At 34.4% G+C, this 20382-nt stretch overlaps 1 protein-coding gene across 1 annotated transcript; it reads right to left on the bottom strand.

The window, feature by feature from the left end:
* Positions 1–2395: 2395 nt before the first annotated feature.
* HELRODRAFT_169361 (hypothetical protein) lies at positions 2396–11684 on the bottom strand (the record flags this gene model as incomplete). The annotated part of the gene is made up of 8 exons (XM_009015185.1): positions 2396–2472; positions 3710–4007; positions 4135–4139; positions 8642–8823; positions 8986–9085; positions 9753–9799; positions 9895–9977; positions 11484–11684. The coding sequence occupies 8 exons, from the start codon at positions 11682–11684 to the stop codon at positions 2396–2398; spliced, it is 993 nt and encodes a 330-aa protein (XP_009013433.1).
* Positions 11685–20382: the final 8698 nt, after the last annotated feature.

Below are 20382 nucleotides of genomic sequence, written 5' to 3'. Positions count from 1 at the left end.
TTGATAAACCCGACGCAATGCTATCGTGATAGTCTCATCAACGAGCCATCTCTGGATCGAGTCAACAAACTCCACAAACGCATGCCAATAAACATCTTAGAAAAAATTGTTTAAAAAATCGCCCAGAACCAAACGTGATATGATGCTATAAGACTGGAATGATATAAGGAAAGTGAGCTTATTTTTAATTTGTTGAAAGTTTTATCATAGTTATTCAGTTTACATTTGGACGGCATTGTAAAAAAATTGATAAAATTTCTTTCTGAATGTTGATAACACATTTTTTTAGTTGGGAAAATGCGTAAAATGCTTATTTAAAGAATTAATATTAAAAAAAACAATAACAACAACAACAACTATAATAATAAAAAGTATAATAACAATAATAATAATGATAATGGCAATAACTTTTGTTGTAGTCGTTCGGTTTGGCTGAAATGATGAAACCGATTTGGTCTAAAATTTGTCTGCTAATAACTCAACGGCTTTCAAACAAAATGATGATTTGGTGATGATGACGTCATGTTTGCACTTGCATGGAAGATATTCTTGTACGTACGTGGGTGATGGTGTGGATGCTGTGGACTATGTTGCACGAATTTTGAATTCATCATTATTTGAGTTTAAGAAGGTTTGGCAGCAACTTTTGTCAAAATTGCATCATGAAATCAAAAAAAAATCACGAAACAATGATTGCAAAACTAATAAATAGTTGTGAACAACTCATTGTCACTAACTGTTCTTATGAATGTTTGGTAACATTCCTTCCATCAAGATAGTGTTATTTATTTACTGTTTCATTAAATTTCCTTTTCCAAACCAAAAGAACACAACGATGGATGATGAGTGCAACTGGCAAAATGTTCTGACGGCAACCACATTGTTGTCGCTCCGTCAATTAGCATCGTCAATATCGAGTCATCACCCTGCTATCAATTGAGGCATGATAAGTTGCCAAGCAAACAAAAGCGAAAGAGTGGATGTGTATAAAGTGAACATACACTCTCTCCATATTTGCCAATGTTGTGTTATTTTGATTTACGATCGCAATATTTGTTCTACGTTCTCCGCCCATTTTTACATTCTTGGCATTCGTGTATATCTGCTGCTTGCTTAACATACCTGCTCCGCTATGACAACGGTGCAGTGTAACAACAGTGTCAAATATTATCGAACGGTTGGGCGAAATTATCGTCAACATTTTCTACAAATTGCATCTCTTAATGTTAATAATATCACTCACTCACGCACCAACTCACTCATTTATTTACTCACTCACTTACTTACTCACTCATTCACTCACTAACTCACTCACTCACTTACTTATTTACTCACTCACTCACACACTCACTCATTCATCGCCACACATATAATTCATGGCTAGCAACACTGACAGTCCTTACGACATTATAATCTGCAATTCATAACTACGAACATCAAAAGTTAACGTGCTTGTGCTACCATCACGTATCATTTTTTATGTTATTTTTATTACTATTATTATTTGTAGTAGTATTATTATTGATGTTGTTGTTGTTATTACTATTGTTGTAATCATATTGTTGTTGTTAATATTTTTAATAATAATATTATTATTATCACTGTTACCATATTTAATATTATAGAATCAATGAGAAATTAATTGTTATTATTATTATATAGCTTGCTTTCAGATGCAGACACAACAACTCAGTCGTTAAAGAGGTTGACCGGGTAACTGCCTGCTAGAATCATGTGGTGCCGCTGCAGAGTCAGGCTTTCCTGGTCAAATCGGTGACCGAGGTAATATCCTTATTTCAAATATCCCATTAGTCTACAGAATTAGATACAATCTCAGAAACTCTTTACAAACTTGCTGGAAAATATATTATTCAGCAATTGCCAGCCAACGCCAATCTGTTCAGATGGGAAAAGACACAAGATTCTCTATGTCCTCTGTGCGGCGCGAAGCAAACTATCAAACATGTTCTGTTCAACTGTGGATCGATTGCTGATAAAGAACGTTATAATAAAATTCCATCTGAGATCGTTAATTGGTTAAAGACATGTTGCCAAGAGGATTGCCTGATATTCGCAGATATCGAGTCGGAGGGGGTTCAACCAATATAGCAACTGTTCAACTCCAGACGTCCAGACGTCGCCATTCTGCGCAACCGCAAATTGAAACTATTGATTTAACTGTGTGCCATGAAACGAATCTGCTAAAATCAAGAAACTACAAACTATCGAAATACAAAAATAGTTTGAATTTCTGTCTGAACGCTGACTGAAAACTGTTTAATTTTTTTAAAAACATTTGAAATAACTCCAATTGGCTTTTTCAATATTTTAACTTTGACGCTAATTAAAAATTCATGGCCAAATTCATTTATTAACAAATTAATAGACTCTGTGTTTAGATAGACTTATGCCATTTATGTCGATAGGAACACTTCATAACCTCATTGAATACGTTACCGTTTTGCACTTGCCCTAGATAAGGATCATTATGGTTTTGTTGAACATAATTACATTTTTAATTACTTTCTTAATTTTAACGACTTTGGTTAAAATAAAAGAGTTTCCATTATTACTACAATTATTATTACCACTAACCTTTTTATTATTATCATTATTATTACATAATAATTAATTGATCGTGGTGATTGTGATTGCAAGATCTTTATTGTTCAGGAGTGAGTATTTTTATTTTTGTTTTATTATTTTATTATTTTTTTATTATATTCTTAAAAAAATCAAAATCCAAGAAGCAGAGAAACCGCTACGACATGCATGGCCACATTGAAAAATGATGAGGACGAACATGCCGAGTGAGAAGTTTGAAGCAAGTTTGATGAAACGTAGTTGAGTAATGAAAATAGAAATAGTATTTGTAATTTTTACTATTAACAGTACTAAAAAATTAAAAATTATTTTGGTCACTACTGGTTACATGATTAGTTTAGGGTTTATTTTCTTCAAGGCGAGTCGTAAAACCAACGCGGAACTTAGAACACCGTTTTTTAATTGCAGAAAATGCTTCAAATTGTAGAGTAATTTTTCAAATTGTAAATTTGAAAAATATTTTTATTAAAAAAAATGTTTATTAATTTTGTCATCTATTAAAATAAGTTTAAATAGGAGTTATGCAGAAATTAGTATGTTAATTATTAGTTTATAAACAAAAATTTGAACGGCGAAGGTACCGAATTTTGATATTTAACCAAACGTAACTGAAAATGCATTTAGAAAATTTAAAAAAATAATTTCACACAATAAAATTTGAATAAAAAATAATTGATTTGCAACCAAAAATTTTGCAGATTTGTAGTTGGTCATCATGGTTGGCAAGGTAGTCAACATCACATGGTCGTCATCATCGTCGTCATCATCGTCATGGTCAATTGCTAGGTGGCTCACATTACGAATTGCTCAAATCACAGCAACCTATGAAAGTGCTTGTTTTTCGTATTTTTTGTAAATACAAATTATTTCTTCCCATTGATCAATCAATCATTTATTTTATTCATATTTTTAAACTTTTTATGACAAAGACGTGTTGGTTATGCAAGGACGAGTGTATTTTAAGATGGTGTTAAATTTGCCTTCTAAAAACCAAAATATATTTTTTGCGTAATTTGAAATATTTTCAAATATTTTTTGTTGTTGCATTGATAATCATTCTTTGTATTGTTGCATTTGTTATATTAAGTTAAATTATTCAATTTACGTGTCGGCATAAAACATCCTGCCTGCATTACGTTCGATTTGCATAGTCCTGAAAATATGGAGAGGTGGACGATGTGGTTCTTGAAATAACTTGCACTTCCACGACACGCTACAGACGCACTCCACTCCATCTCATTGCACGCACTTGCCAGCCTCACCAACTCTCCAATGACATATGGGGGCCTCTCTAAAGTTTGACGTAACACGCATTCGAACAGGGTCAGTGCGCAACTTCTTTTAGTAAGAGCGCAAGACCTCCAGGCACGACTGTTACACACACCGACTCGCTGCCGACCACACTTCCATTATGTTTATTTATTGCTGGAATGATATTTGTTATCGTGCGTATGTGGGAGTAAATGATGGCCCGGCTGAAACAAAACAATGCCGCAAGTTACGATGCCAGAATGAAAAAAAATTACTTACTGTCGCTGTATGTTGATGGGAATGAAAATATTTCATTAACTGACATTTACAAAGAAAAGCATTTAATGACGAAAGTTCTCATAGTGACAACGTGACGAGGAATATTTTTCAACGTCACAGAAACATTCGCAACGAGAAGAAGAGCAGTTTCAGTAAGGACCCTGTAATAACAACGCTTATAACTGCTGCGTCATTAACTTTACTGTCACATAAAACCAGAGGATTGATCATTAAAAATTTTAAAAACAAAGTCGTTTGCGTTTTTATTATTATCAGATTTTTCATTATATCCAGAATATTGTCATCATCATTATCATTCTCATCGTCGTCGTCTTCGTCATCATCATCATCATCATCAACAACAACAACGTAATCATCATCATCATTTTCAATTTTTTTGGGTATCATCATCATCATAGCCAGTTTCATCGTCCTCATCATCATCATTATTATCATCATCATTTATCTATCATAACATTACCATCATATCATCATATCATCATATCATCATTTTCAACTTCTGTATCAATAACAGTTAATGATATCTTCACTACAACCATTTTTCATCGGCATTGTACATCGACATACATGAAGGATTTACTGGCAATGGTAGTAGCTGTGTGAGAGTAACGGTCGTAATATTAATAATGCCGTGAAGGCAATGCTAATGATCTTAGTTGTAGCGTTGTTTGTTTGTATGTTTGTTTGTATGTATGCTTGTTTGTATGTTTGTATGTATGTTTGTATGTATGTTTGTTTGTATGTTTGTATGTATACTTGTTTGTTTGTTTGTTGTTGGGGGGTCCCTTCGTTTGTATGTTTGTTTGTAGGTGGGTTCTTTTGTTTGTTTGTTTGTTTGTTGCAGCAGACAGTGTTGATTTGTTTGTCGTTGAATAATGTTGTCGTTTGTTATAAATACGGTACTGAACAATAATGATAAAAACCTCTGCCTGTCAAAGAACGTACCAACAAACTAAACAAACAAACAACAAAATTAACGCAACACAGACCAACAACCATCACAACACTCATCAGCACAACAGCAACTACCACAACAGCAACCACCACAACAACAACCAGCAACCAGCAACAACAGCAACCAGCCACCAGCAACAACAGCGTTGATGCAGATGCAAACAACGTAACGCGATTGAAAGGAATATTTATTAAACATCATTCTAAAACAACCAACAACAACAACAACAATATTTTACCATGGCATCAATCTCACCATGACAATAACAGCAAACAACAGCATTAAAATATGACAACTACACCACCGATCACAACAACATCAACTTTACTGTAGATCGCAACAAAAACTTTCCACAACAATAAAATAATATTAACTAAAACAACTGCTACAACAACAATTAAAACAACAACCATCACATTAACAAATATGACAACAACGACAAAAAATTTGCCAACAACAACAACTTTCTCTCTATATCTGAAAATTGAGCGAACATTAAGAAGAAGAAGAATGAAAGAGAGAGTAGAACAAAAGCAAACGTAACGAGGAGTTATATGTATTCAATGTTCAAGTTGTTTTGTTGCTATACTCTGATTTTCTGCGTTTTTGTTGTTGTTGATGTAGTTGTTGATGTTGTTGTTGCTGTTGACAATGATGATGTTGTTGTTGATGGTGTTGTTTTTACTGATTCTGTAATTTTTGTTGTCTATTGTTGTTGTTGTTGTTTCTAATTTGTTGGTTTGTTTGCATTTTGTTGATTGTTGAGATAAGGTGATGCTTCGAAGCATTTTGGGCGTCGGTTGAATCCGCGTTGAAGATTTTAATGATGTTGAAAACCCGATGGCAACAATGATGACAACGATGACGATGATGATGACGATGATGATGATGATTATGTTATTTGTTTATTTTATTGTTTGCTTGTTTTTTAGTTTTAAATTGTTTGTTTATTTTATAGACCAAGAGACATGAACAGCAGACGCACATTTCAAGTTAATAGACGGTAAAGCAATGCTTCAGACACATTGCATGTAATAGGAGACGCGGAGCTTCTAGCATTCGAAGCCTGTCACTGCAAAAGCAGTGTCAGGCACTTTACCGTTATACCAATGCGTCGCACGTATTTGGGTTGTTATTTTGAAATGAAGAAAAATAGGGAGAGAGAGAGAGAGAGAGAGAGAGAGAGAGAGAGAGAGAAACAGAGAAAGAAGAAGAGTGGAGAGAGAGGAAGAAGTGGGAGAGGGAATGAAAGAAAAAAAGAGATGAAAAGAGAGAGAGAGAGAGAGAGTGATGACGATGAGAACGCCAATGGATATCGCATATGTAACAGTATCGTCATCGGCAAATAAATTCTCATTATAACAGAAATTGAACGTTTACCTATTGACCGATGGTGATGCAGATGATGATGTCGTTGTTGTTGTTGATGATGGTGGTGACAGTGATTATGATTATGTTGATGATAATGATGTTGATGATAATGTTGTTGAGGAAAATGATGTTGTTGCTGTTGATGACGATGGTGATGATGATGATGACAGTGATTATGGTTATGTTGATGATAACGATGTTGATGATGATGTTGTTGTTGTTGTTGATGATGGGTATGATGATGACAGTGATTATGATCACGTAGATGATAATAATGATGTTGATGATAATAATGGTGGTGATGTTAATGATGGTACTATTGTTATTAGTGTTCATCATGATGACGTCAACAATTACAATGTTGCTGCTTATGACGATGATGATGGTGACACGACGTTGATGATGATTTGTTGTTTTTGTTGTTGATGATGATGATGATAATGATGATGAATGATGACGTTGATGACGATCTGTTGTTTTTGTTCATGATGATGATGATGAAGAAGAAAATGTTGATGATGATGATGTTGATGATGATGATGTTGATGATGATAAAATTATTTGTGATGATGATAATTTTGATAACGATAACCTTGTATCGGTATTATTTGTGACAATGAGATAAATGCTGATGATGATGTTGAAGATGTTGATGATGATGTTGATGAGGTTGATGATGATGTTGACGAGGTTAATGATGATGATGAAGCTGAGACAATCATTCCTTGTTTAAATGTAAGAAATTTTCCAGGAAGTGTAATTTGATACGTGCCTCCCAATAAACACCCAAAGGCAAAAATTTTAAATTCACCACAAAGTTGAAGAAATTTGTATGCGCATTTGCAAGGTATTGTAAGTCATGGTGTGAGGATGGCCATCAGCGAGCCAGTCTAAACGGCTAATTAAATGAAGAAATATTGGTTCGTTACCTAATTTTATGATTCTAATTAAACTCCAACAACATTTTATTTTAAAATATTTTTTATTATTTTTGCAAGTACGGTGAAGTACACTTGAGCAGTACCACTGCACTGACCATGCCCAGCAAACATGAACTGAACATGCAGCAGAGTGGGGCAGCGTAAGAAAGAAACAAAGAAGCGGAGCCAACATAACAGCCGGACTAATAACAATTGCCTCTTATACGCTTCAGTACTTTCTTTCAATAAAACATTAATAATGAAAACAACTGCCAGCATCGCTACTGCTCGATTACTTCCAGCACAATTGCTATTACAATTACTACCAATACCACCAGCATTACATTAAGTAGTAATTTTATTACTTTAACAGTTATCATCGATACCAACTATATTTCAATTACTACCAAACCAATAGAACCAATACCGCCTCTGCTATAAAAACCAATGAAACTGTTTTTCCTGCTGCAGTAATTTATAATTTTGAAATACTACATGAAATATTTTTCACGTTTAAGAACATTTGATTTTTTTTAATTTCAATTACATTTTCACATAAACATTTTGAAGTATTAAAATTTTTCATATACGTGATTTCACAAGCAATATTTAAAAAAAACTACTATGAGAACATGATCAACTGTACATAGAGGAAGAAATTCATAAATCCTTATAATGAATTTTTCTGTTTTATGCGTTTATGCCTCGGATGCCAAATAATGTTATTACTAATTACTTTTAAATTATTTTCAACTTGCAAGCGCACGAGAAGCATTCATTCATTCTCCATCCAAGACAATAATCTTGGATGGAGAATGAAGTTATATGGTTGGGACACGACAGAGGACAAGTGCTGACCAGACCACGACGTGTGTGTCACCGTCACAACAACCAGATTTGAAGCAACGCAGTGCAAACTCACTTTCAAAAAAACCAACATCTTTACTTCATGCCCGTAACAGTCATCGATAATATTGGAAATCGTTACTGCACCGACCATGGCAGGCTTAATAAAGTGATGCATCTTTTACATGGAATAGTTCTATTTAACTTCAGTCAAATTAGCATGCAAATCCGAAAAACGTTTCTAAATTTCCCTGAAATACGGCACCTGAAATTACACACAACACCCTGATCATTTGCATCTTGAAACAAAAGAATATTTATTACAAATACACACACCAAGAAACGAACAAATTTCTTCGCCACATCCAAGCAACAGAGGAACAAACACACGAACCTCTGACGCACTCGTGTTCGATATCAAGGTAGGACTTGAAGTCCTTGCCACACGGTTGAGCGATGGCGTCGATGGAGGCGACCATGAGACTGCAGTGGCTCTGACCACTGCAGAGATCTTGCACGTGTGTCGTCACGTCAGCGTAGCATCCCATGGCGTGTGCATACTCAGAGGTGATGCACCTGCATTCATTGCGTTAGGGTGGGGGAATGTGTGTGCCGTGTTTGTGCCGTTCAAATTAATGGATGTTCACTAGTTCACTAATTTGTTTAGAAAAAATTTTTTAATAGCAATTTAAAGAATATTTTTTCCAAATTTAAAAAATCTAAAAGGTGTTGAGTTACTTTCCAGGCTCCATCCTGCCGTAGAGAGCCCTGCGGACGATGATGACCTGACGATCGACCTGGCAGGTGAGAGTGAGCGTCTCAGAGGTGCAGATGATGTCTGTGGGGAGAAGTAGGTGTGTTAATTTTATTTCATTATTTAATTTATTTATTAAAGTTTTACAAAATTTTTTTCACTATTTTAAAAACTTAAACAAAATTTCAGACTAGGTGATAAGCAAAGTTTTGAGATTTTTAATTATTTTGATGCTCGATGTCTAATATGAAAAGATGTAGCAGTTACACATCTAATCGAAATATAAACACAAACATCATCCTTCAAAAGAAATGCAAAATTAAGTTGTGTGGCTTGCTTTTGGCAGTTCATTTCATGGTGGAAATGATTTTTACATCTGACGTTAATGAATGAAGGTTCAGTCTGTGCTCTACAAGCATGCGAATAACTGATGGTTGTGGATGTTAATTTTCAAAACTTCAACATGGGTGCAAATCATAACACAACATCGACCGCAGAACACCTACCACAACAACCACATGACATCGACCACAGGACACTAACCTCAACAACCACACGACATTGACCACAAAACGCCAACCACAACAACCACACAACATCAACCACAGGACTCCAACCTCAACAACCACACGACATCAACCACAAGACACCAACTTCAACAACCACACGACATCAACCACAAAACGCCAACCACAACATCCACACAACACCAACCACAGGACACCAACCACAACAACCACACAACATCAACCACACAACACCAGCCCCAACAACCACATGGCAAAGATTGTGTCCAGTCTGGTTCCCAAAATGTGTTGTTATTATTACTGTTGTTTACTTGTTTGGTCGTGGCCACATTTTCTGACCGTTACTTTTTAGCTGATATGCACTACCTTAGAGTAGTTGTTACCAATACATGATCGCAATTTACTTGGTCTGATGTTTTCATGAATATTGTGAAGACTGTTTTTGTTATCTTTCGCGATTTTGTTTAATTACATCAATAATAATAAAATTTGTAATAATAATAATAATAAATTTGCAGTTAGCTTATTATTTATATACAATATTTATTTATTCATTCATTTATTTGAACATGTAATTGCTGTTATTTGAAAACAGATTTCCTATTTGAAATACTTTTAAATGAGTTGCTTGACTTAGGCAGATTATAATATTGTTTGTAATGTTTAAAAATTTACAAGTTTTCATTTTTTTTTCTTAGAAAATTTTTCAATTCAACGCCATTTCAATGTGCTTGATTGCATATCTGGATGATTTTTATTCATATTTAATTTCTATTATTTTACATTTTTATTTCTGAAGTATTTTTTAAAATTTTTAATTCTAAACTTTAAATATCGGCAAAAATACCCAATAACACACACACACACACACGCATGCACTTAGCACAAACACACAACAAATTGTAACGTACCTCCATATAGGCAATGCACATAAATACAACATATTTACTCACACACACACACACACACACCACAAATATTTACACACACCTAAACACACACACACGCGCACACATCATAAAACCACACATCCTGTTGAACACACGTGGACACAATTTGAAACGCAAGCTGGCATCATTTCAACACATGTGCATGTTATATGATAGATATTCATGAATTTATTTGTCAATATCAACGTCAATGATGTATTGTTGTCGGTGATTTTTGTGGTTGGTGTTGTTTCCAGACTTGCTAGTGTTGTGGAAGAACTGCACGATGATGTTGTTGATGAACAGGATGGCCAATCATTTAGATAATTTCAGCAGAGCTTTGATGAAACGCTAATAATCCCGTCGCAAATTGCTCAACCAATTTTATCTGCATTTTTTAGATGAGAAAAAATTATTGGATTCACGAGCGTCTTTATCCACCGACCACCGCAAAAAATTTCTGTAAACTTCATGAAATTAACCAGATCAAATTTGAAAGAATGAAGTTTTGACTCGAGTTCGCTTTATTAACTCAGAGATGATAGTTGTTTGTTCAGTACATTTTCAATGATAGTGATAAGCACGTTGACAAAAACAAAATATTTATAAAAATGAAACAACATCAAAAGCACAAACAACAACAAAATGAAAAAAACATCAGAAGATAAATAACAAACAACATCGCTACACAAAGTCAACTCGTGAATGTAAACAGTAAACAAACATACCTAAAAAAAGAAAAAAAACAAACAAAAACAAAAACAAACGAAAGCAAATAAGACAAACAATCTTCAATCATTCCTACTGGATGAATGAACACCGCGTGAGTAGTGGCGCGTAAAAAAGAATGAAAAATCATCAGAGGAATTCAGCAGGCTGGTCAAATTGATGGTCATGTAAGCATGGTAGGTTCAAAAATCATTCCAATTCCTTCTATCGTTCATTTCATTCGTTCATTCAATTCTTTCTTTCACTCATTCAATCTATCTATCCATTCAAGTCATTTCATCACTCAATTCATCCCACCATCAGATTCACTGCACCATGCGCCCCATCAGTTTCCACGCCACGTAACATCGGCTGTCCGTATGCAAGTGGAATATTTTTCAAGTGCACGTGAGGTTCGAAGAATGTTTGCAAGTGCTGCACATGAATGCAATAATTATTATTCATAATTATTATGCAAGTGCTGTCAATTAGGTTCACGTGCTTCTGAGTTGTTGCCATGCTGGCGAGCTTTCATCTTCAAAAGTTTACAAAAAATTTGCTGATTTATAATTGCGTCATCCAAAATTCACAAAGTTTAGAAATGTTATGAAACAGATATCTGCAATTTTACATTATTTGAATTTTCGTTGTAAATTAAAAAAAACAAAAGTTGCAGAAAATGGAAGAAATGAAGGGGATGGAAAGTTTTATAGTTGACGCAAGACGTTTGTAAGACGATTGTTTCCTTTTAAACTGAGCACGTGACTTTTCTGTTCAGTGAGAAGCAGAAGTGTAAATTTACGGTCGCTTGATGCTTGCAAATCAAAATTATAAAAATGGTGTAAGAAGTTAGTTTCTGCTTAACTTCCTTCTCCGTTGGCTCTGTTAATGTGCGATCGATTGCGTCCTGTTGTGCATGTGTTCATTTTTACTTTACTTATACGTATTTATGTTTAAATATTTGTTATTGAGTGTAGAGGTAGAGAGGTAAAGGGACAGAGAGGTAGAAGGACAGAGAGGTAGAGGGATAGAGAGGTAGAGGGATAGAGAGGTAGCAGCAGCAACGCGTAGCCACTCAAGTGCGTGCCAAGCAATGTTGTTACCAAGGAGAACGAACGAAGAGATATGTGCTGGAAAATAAAAACAACGGTAACAAAAACTGACAAATAATTCTTCATAAAAATGTTGAAACAAAATTTTAAACTCTCGTGGAGTAAACGAAGCAGTTAGAAAAAGTTTTTTGTCACCGATAAATAAGAAAGTAGCTGGCCACTAGATGGCAGCTAATCGTTGAAAATAAAGTTAATAACGACATCTAAATTATATGCAAATGGTTAATAAAACAACTTGTACTTAACTATTTATAATTGCTCTCCCTTCGTGATGGCCTGCTGCTGTCTCTTAGTGCGTCCAGTTAACGGGTTCGAATACAACGAAAAGATTCTTGCCGCAAGAACTTTTCTCTCTGGTGAAAAAAATTAAAATCAGATGGTAGCTTCACGCGCAACGGGCTGCTTTGCGTTATGATTGAACAGAACATGGACGAGGTTCATAGGCTGCCTGTGCAAAACCCAGTGGAAAAATTAAAAAACTAAATGAAGTTATTGGTTATTAAATATAGCAAGACAATTTTAAAGAAACACTTTTATATTATTGACAGACACGAGTTCTATTTAATAAATAAATTACAAAAATTTAGTGCAATACACATTTTATTACGTTAAAAACATGTGCTTTGACTTGCGACAGTTATTATAAACACATTATCATAACTACCAAGTGACCACGGACAGCACTGAAAAGAAAGTTGAGTGTTTAAAAATTAGTTGCACGATTGGGTTCATACATAATAAAATTTTTTCTTAAAAGTTATATATTTGGAACATTTAGATTGTAATGAGAATATAATTATTCAATCCGGACAAAATAAATGAAGTCGGAAATAAATTTTAAAGGCAGCATTAATTTATTTGGGGCAAACTTTAATTGCCGAAATATTTCAAATGATTTTATTTCACTTCCTTTTAATTTAACGCCATCCTTCTAGTTTTTTCCCATCAAGTACGATGTAGATTTAAAATTCAGGCATTAATTTCACGCCCTTCACTAAATCCATTGACCCATGCAAGATTCCATGCATTCCACCATTCCTTTGGTCGGATACACTGCTAATTTCAAAGGCGCGCTTAAACGCAAACACGTGAACACACTCACAAACACGTACATGTACAACTAAAAAATACATAAGGAAATGTATATGTATACGCATTCATAAGCCTACAAATAAATTAGCGTTGATATATTTTGTGTGTACAAATACATTACATAAGTAGATGCATACGTGTATACACAAAATAGATTTTCTGATTTGCTTGAACGATGTTCTCTTTATATAAGCCTGTCATGAAATGTAAGGTTTTTATTTGTTTGTCGTTCGTTCGTTTGTTTTTATTTATCAATTTGTTTGTTTTTTTATCTGTATGCTTGCTTGTTAGTTTATTTATTTGTTTGTTAATGTGTTTGTTCATCTATTTGTTTGCTTGTTTGTTTGTTCATCTGTCTGTTTATGGTTTGTTTGTTCAACTGTGTTTGTTTGTTCAACTGTTTATTTATGTGTTTGTTTGTTTATATGTTTGTTTGTTTGTTTTAGCCGGATGAACCGATGCACGTTAGCGAACAAATAGGATTATTAATTTTTAATATGTGCTTCATTGAATAAGGAACGTACGATTGATTACTGTGGAAAAAATTGATGGTAGTGGTAGCTTGGTGTTTGCTAATCTGTATGTGTGTGTGTGTGTGCGCGCGTGTGTGTGCATTTTTATCTTTATTTATTTATAATCATTTATTTTCATGTTGTTAGTTAGCCACGCGTGTGTAAAAGTGTTTTTGAATTCTACTCACATTCCCACCCACACACACTCTTGTATTTTTATATACGCATGTGTGTGTGTGTTTGTGTGTGTGTGTGTGCATGTTTTGTGAATTAAAATACAAAAGATAAATAAAAGGTATTGATACGGCAGACGTGTCAGGGGAGTTGATGCGGAGGATTGCATGATGTTCGCTCATTAATACGCTAATAACAAACATAATTGTCTTTAAACGCAAGTAATTTTATTATCACTGCACACGAGCAAACACAATCAGACATGCATCAATATCATAAGAGTGCTAGCTATCGTCGGTTTCATTACGAAGATGATGGTATTGCATACATTATCTTATTTTTTATCATTTCAAAGTTAATGTAGAACTATTTCAAAAATGTCTACATTGTTATTGTCACTTCATGTGTTGTTTCGCGTTTCAACATTTTATGGTGTCTTTGATACTATCAAATATGAAAATATAGAAATCGTCATCGTCCAATGGTTGTGTTGTGATGTGTGTACTTTACTTACTGGACTGTGGACTGGAGCTTGCTTCCTCCTTTGAAGAACTCTCCCTCCATTCAAATTTACACATCTGTTTGTTTTTGGCATTTTTAAAATTTGTATAAATAAGCTTTCCAAAATGACTAATTGATGTGATCGTACATATTTTTGTTCACTTTGTTTCTTTATTCCTCAAGAATTACACGGTTATGAGTGACAATGCAAGCAGTGCAGTACAAAATAATAACTAATAATACTAGCAACAATAATATTAATAATGAATTAATTCGCCCATCACTGTTTCTTCTAGCGAAACGTTGCCATGGTAACGATTGTTTACGTTATTTAATTACAAAAGCTCAAGTGCCCGCGATCAAGTTTGAAGACCCAAAGTCCTCATTATTATTTATGGTGATGATGATGGCGATGGTGATGACGATGATGGTGATGATGATGACGATTATGACGATGGTGATGATGGTGGTAAAGATGGTGGTAGTGATGACCTAAATTTTAGGTGATGATAATAATGATGATAACAAACATGACATTATCGTGTGAAACTACAAAAGATGACGATGATAGTTAGAGTTCATCTTATTCATCATTATATTGCTACAATCCTTGATACTGAAGATACATGTTGGTGAACGTCAATAAGGAAATAGATAAAGCTGTTTCTATGTAATTAACTAGCATCTGAAAAAATCACTGAGAAGTCAGTGTTGCCAATTCACCAAATTTTAAAGAGTCTTTAAAAGAAGTAAAATAAATGTTTTTGATTTTCGATATTTAAATTTTTGTACATAAATTTACATGTTTGCGAAAAAAATAAATTCTGTAAAAAAATTTTTAATTACTTTTTTTGCACGTCTTTATAACACGTATTTAATTGCGGCTTGCGAAAAAGGGCTCGTACCATCAAGGATATTGGCCACTCCTGATATACACCAATTTAAATAAAATGTGTTTGTGTGTGTATGTGTTTGTATGTATGGGTCTGTGTGTGTATGTATGTGTAAATGTAATGTTGTGTGCGCGCGTGTGTATGTATGTATGTATGTATGTATATGTGGAAGTGTGTGCTTGTTTGTTTATGTATGTGTATGCGTGCGTGCGTGAGTGTGTTTGTGTGTGTATATGTGTGTGTGTGTGTGTGTGCGTGTGTTGGGCTGGTGCATGCCTTGAGAATGTAATGTAATACACGTGAAGCCTCAATATGGTGTGGCTGTTTGGAAAGCGACATTTAATTAAGGAGAGAGAAGAGCGTTAATTAAGGTTGTGTTGTGCTTTGATGGCTGGATGGCGCAAGTTGAATGAGATGCAAGTTCTTCAATTGTTTGCTAGATGATGTTTCCTCTTTTTTCTTCCATGATATTTTATTTTCAATAAAAAGTTTATGATGATGACGAGGCAAAGATGATGATGATGACGAGGCAAAGATGATGATGATGACGACAAAGATGATGATGACGACGACGACGATAACTCACCAACTCATGATAGTGATTATTTTTATGACTCTTGGAATGTGATAAATACATTGTTGATGAAAAAATTAATAAGTTAATTTTGATAATAAAAATTATTATCTGTGGAGTCGGAAAAACGATGCTAAACTGGAGAAATGTGCCGGAAAACTAACAGGCATTGATTGGATACAATGAGGAGTTAATTAAATTTCTGGATGTTGGAGTGATCGCAACACAACACAATGGTGGTTGGGTTGATGCCACTGCCACTGCTGCTGCTGCTGCTACTGATGTGAATGATGGGGATGAGAACTTCTATTAATGATCCTTGACGACATTATCATGATGAGGAATGGAAGAGATAATGAAAAACGATAATATAAAAAGATGATAAAATTATTGTGAACGCCACCGCAGATCTGACTGATTACAACAACTCTGAAGATTTTATTCTTTTGAGATTTAATTATGATGAGAAATTCAGAGTGCTGCTTGGCAGTAATTGTACCCTAATTACTGTTAATATCTACAAACTTAAAAACTGTTTTTTTTATTCATTTAAAAATTGTTTATAAATGTTGGCCACTTGCTGTTGGCGATTTCACTCAATACTTAATACTTTAATAGTTTAGCAGAATAAATAACATCTGCAGAGGTAGGGTGAACAAGGTCGCGGTAGTACCAGCAGCCGCTGCTGTAGCTGACCATTTGATGCACGTAGCAATATTTGACAGGCTTAGTATTTAATGAAGACCAAACTAACCGCTAACTGAATTAATTTTTTAGGTTGTTTACTTATTAAAATCTGCAAGTTTTGTGAAACCTTCTGAAAAACTCAAAAATATTAAGAAATATTGAAAATTGCGGACTATAAAATGTAATGCAAACACGAAACTGCACGACCGACTTTGTATATTTGTTTGTATATGTGTATATATGTTTGCGCATTCCAGGCAACTCTACAGCGAGACAGGCATTCACATACGAACCTGCGGGTGCAACGAATGTAACAAATGTGCCTATAAAACATCATAAACAAATAAACATGCAATATACATTTCTTCGTTTTTTTTATTATTCATGCGATGCAAATACTTAACTGCTTTTGTGGTTTATCTGGACGTGAGAATGTGAGCGCTTGTTTCGTGACGTATTTGAAGATGTTCATTGTGTGTGTACGTGTGTGCGGTTATGATATCTACTGAACGATCTGTATGTGTGTGTGTGATATGTGTGTTATTATATATCAATACAGAGTTTGTATTTGTTGTATATTAATCAATGCAAGTTGAGTTTCAACTCTAAGTGATATAAAAAAAAACAAACAGATCTTCTTTTACAAACTCAGATGAATGTGAACGCCGCGATGAATTGCAGTTTACAATTTATTTTGATCAAATTTTAAATATTATTGTTACAAAATTCATGAGCCAGCAACAATGTATTTGAAATCAGGCCAAGCTAGTTGAAGCAATCCAACTGCTGTTCGACCAAATTAATCACAATCATCCGGAGGGAGAGCTGAAAAATCAGCGGAGTAACATCTCAGCCGAAATAAAAAAGTAAATCAACGTTAGTTGCCATTCAAGTGCGCAGGTCAGATGGCAAACATTTTTCAATGTTTGCCATCAAACACATTTTTTATGTAATAAAAATCATTTGGTTTGAAATTTTCAACTTCAAATTCAAAATATTACTTTAATAAATTAGAATTATCTACAAGGCATGGTGTCATTTTTGAAATTATTAATGCTAAATTATTTTACTGATGCTACAAGATTACAGGACTTGGCAGGCTAGAACTATAAGTTTATTTTAGAATAAGAAGAAAATTTCTTCAATAGCATTAAGCGGCTCCGGCATGCAAAGAGCAGCTCACTAAACTTACTCAGACTTGAAAGCCACAAATACCGTACCATCCGCACCACACGACGTGCGTACATATGAGTGCACGTGCAAGCAACGCTTCATTTACGCATGGTTTTTGAGTTTCAGACAGCTTTTCGAACTAGGTCATCCATCGCGTAATAACAGCGTAAAATAGGGCAGGGCACTTGTTCGTTGCTGCTTCTATTTAGACTATTCAACACATCTGCAACGTAGAAACATTTAATTTTCTTAACTAGATTACTTGTCAAGATGGCCACTAATTTTTATTTCTATTCACCTCCATTTTTGTTGGCTGCAACTAACAAAATAAGATATCCTTTAAATAACAACAAGATAATTGGACAAATTTTGCCACTCAACAACAGATATTAAATTAAATTTCATTTTGTACAAGTTTGCTTGAATTTGGATGCCATGGTGGAGAAATGAGGCTGCTTGCGTTATATGGTGTTCTACTGTGTTCGCTGTATTGTTGCGTGTTGTTGCGTTTGTTTTGTGCAGTTGCGTGTTGTTGTGTGCTTTTGTGTTTGTCGTGTGTTCCCGCGTGTTGTTGCATGCCGTACACTGCACGCGGGGCAAGCAAGCCTTACATTCGCTCGTACGACAACATTGCACTTTACTTGCATAATGACGTCATAGAAGGAATTTATTTATTTAGCGACGTCATAGGATGCATTTCAATAAAAGGCATTTTGATGATTCAACACCCAATTGATCGGTGTCGTTGATGAATCACACGAATTTCGGGTATGAAATAATTCGTATCTAGTGCTATCTTTTACCACGTACTGAGGTCAACGTATGGTACGCATTGCTGACAAGCGCCTACCTCGTTGGCAAGTTTGTTGCTGGTAGGAGGACGATGCATGATCTCAATTTTAATTGGGGCTGAGGTATTTATGTAGAATTAACTTCAACTGGAAGGGTGTTTGTGTTGACTTTAAAAAAGTATTTTTTACTTCATACACAAAATACTGAAATTTTGATTCCCAATTTTATACCTGGCTAGAAATAATTTTTTAGGAGGAAACAAAAAATTTTATTTGCGACCTTACTTTTTTTATCCCGTTTTGTAATTTTACTAAAACAGTGTAAGCTTTTTATAAAAATTATAAATTCAGCAACAATTATAAATCAAAATTAATTCAGCAATAATTTCTAATCAAAGTTAATATAATTGAATTCCATTAAACGTTTATCAGGACGAAATTTTGCATTGGGGAGTGTGGGACTCTGGTTCAATTTTTTTAATTTGGTTATTTATTTTAATAACAATTACTTGTCAACGATAGTGAACACAAAAATTACTGATCCATATTATGAAAAAATCAGAGTTATCCATTTATGTTTTGAATGTATAAATGAATAATTTTCATTTTTTATATGTAAGCAAATGCATACTCTATGAATACACTGTATATGCATCTTAATGTTTCAAGTAAAAACAAGCTTGTATCATGGAAGATTTCAGTCTGTAATTTGAGATATGTTTATTTTGCTTAGTTTTATTTGCATCTCCGGTTTATTTTGCATCCGGTTTAAGAAATATTGAGTCGGCTCAATTTTGCCTTCTTTGTGATTTGTCGTTAATTTCTCAAAGGGAAATTGCAAAAAGAATAATTACAAAACGTTTCGATCAGCGTCTGCAAATGAATGCAACCAATTTTGACGTGATGTTTGGATGCTACAAATGCATCTGTGAGAGTGTGCTAAATTGCAGGTGGAAAATTTTAACATAGAGAAGTTATTTGGTGTTCACATGCAGCAAGGCGGTTACTTCAACTCTCGCCTTCGTCTCATAATTTCATCATTTGATTTTACGCTGGATGGAACATGCCATGCAGGCTTCCGGTTATTATTGGATGATTTGTTCTCAACTCGTTTTTATTCCAAAAAATTTTTTGTAGGTGAGTGTTCTAATTTTGTCAGCAGGTTTGTTTTACATCTTTTTGTTTGATTTTTTATTGAAATTCTATTATTTCATGAATAAAAAGTGTTACCGAAATATTGAACGATAGTTTTAAATTTCTTACACATTTTTCCAATATGGAATGATCAAATCTGTAAACACGCAGTTAACAAAATTCGTTTTGTTCTTTGTTGTGCATCTCTGACATACGTAGAAAAGCAAAGTGCATCCTTCCTACGTAGCCACCAAGACTGTGCCATCCACACCAAACCTCACGACGCACACCTCATAAGCACGAGCAATCACCGCGTCATACATTTATGAAGTATGATAACCCGAGTTACGAACAGATAGTATTCGAACCAGGCCAACGCGCAACTTCACGAGACATGGCACTTCTACCGACTGAGCTAACTCGCCAGCCGAAATATGAATAATCACATTAACAAAGTCATAACGTTAAAAAAAGTAGCAAATGTTTTTGCAAGAGTTTGTGGATTATTAACAATTATGATGTTGTGCATGGACTGACAGGAGGATGAATGATGATGGAACCTGCTCAGCGTGGA

Source organism: Helobdella robusta (genome assembly GCF_000326865.2).
Source record: "Helobdella robusta unplaced genomic scaffold HELROscaffold_15, whole genome shotgun sequence".
NCBI lineage: Eukaryota > Metazoa > Annelida > Clitellata > Rhynchobdellida > Glossiphoniidae > Helobdella > Helobdella robusta.
Note: the sequence above shows the minus strand (reverse complement) of the source record. Positions and strands in the feature narration are given on the sequence as shown.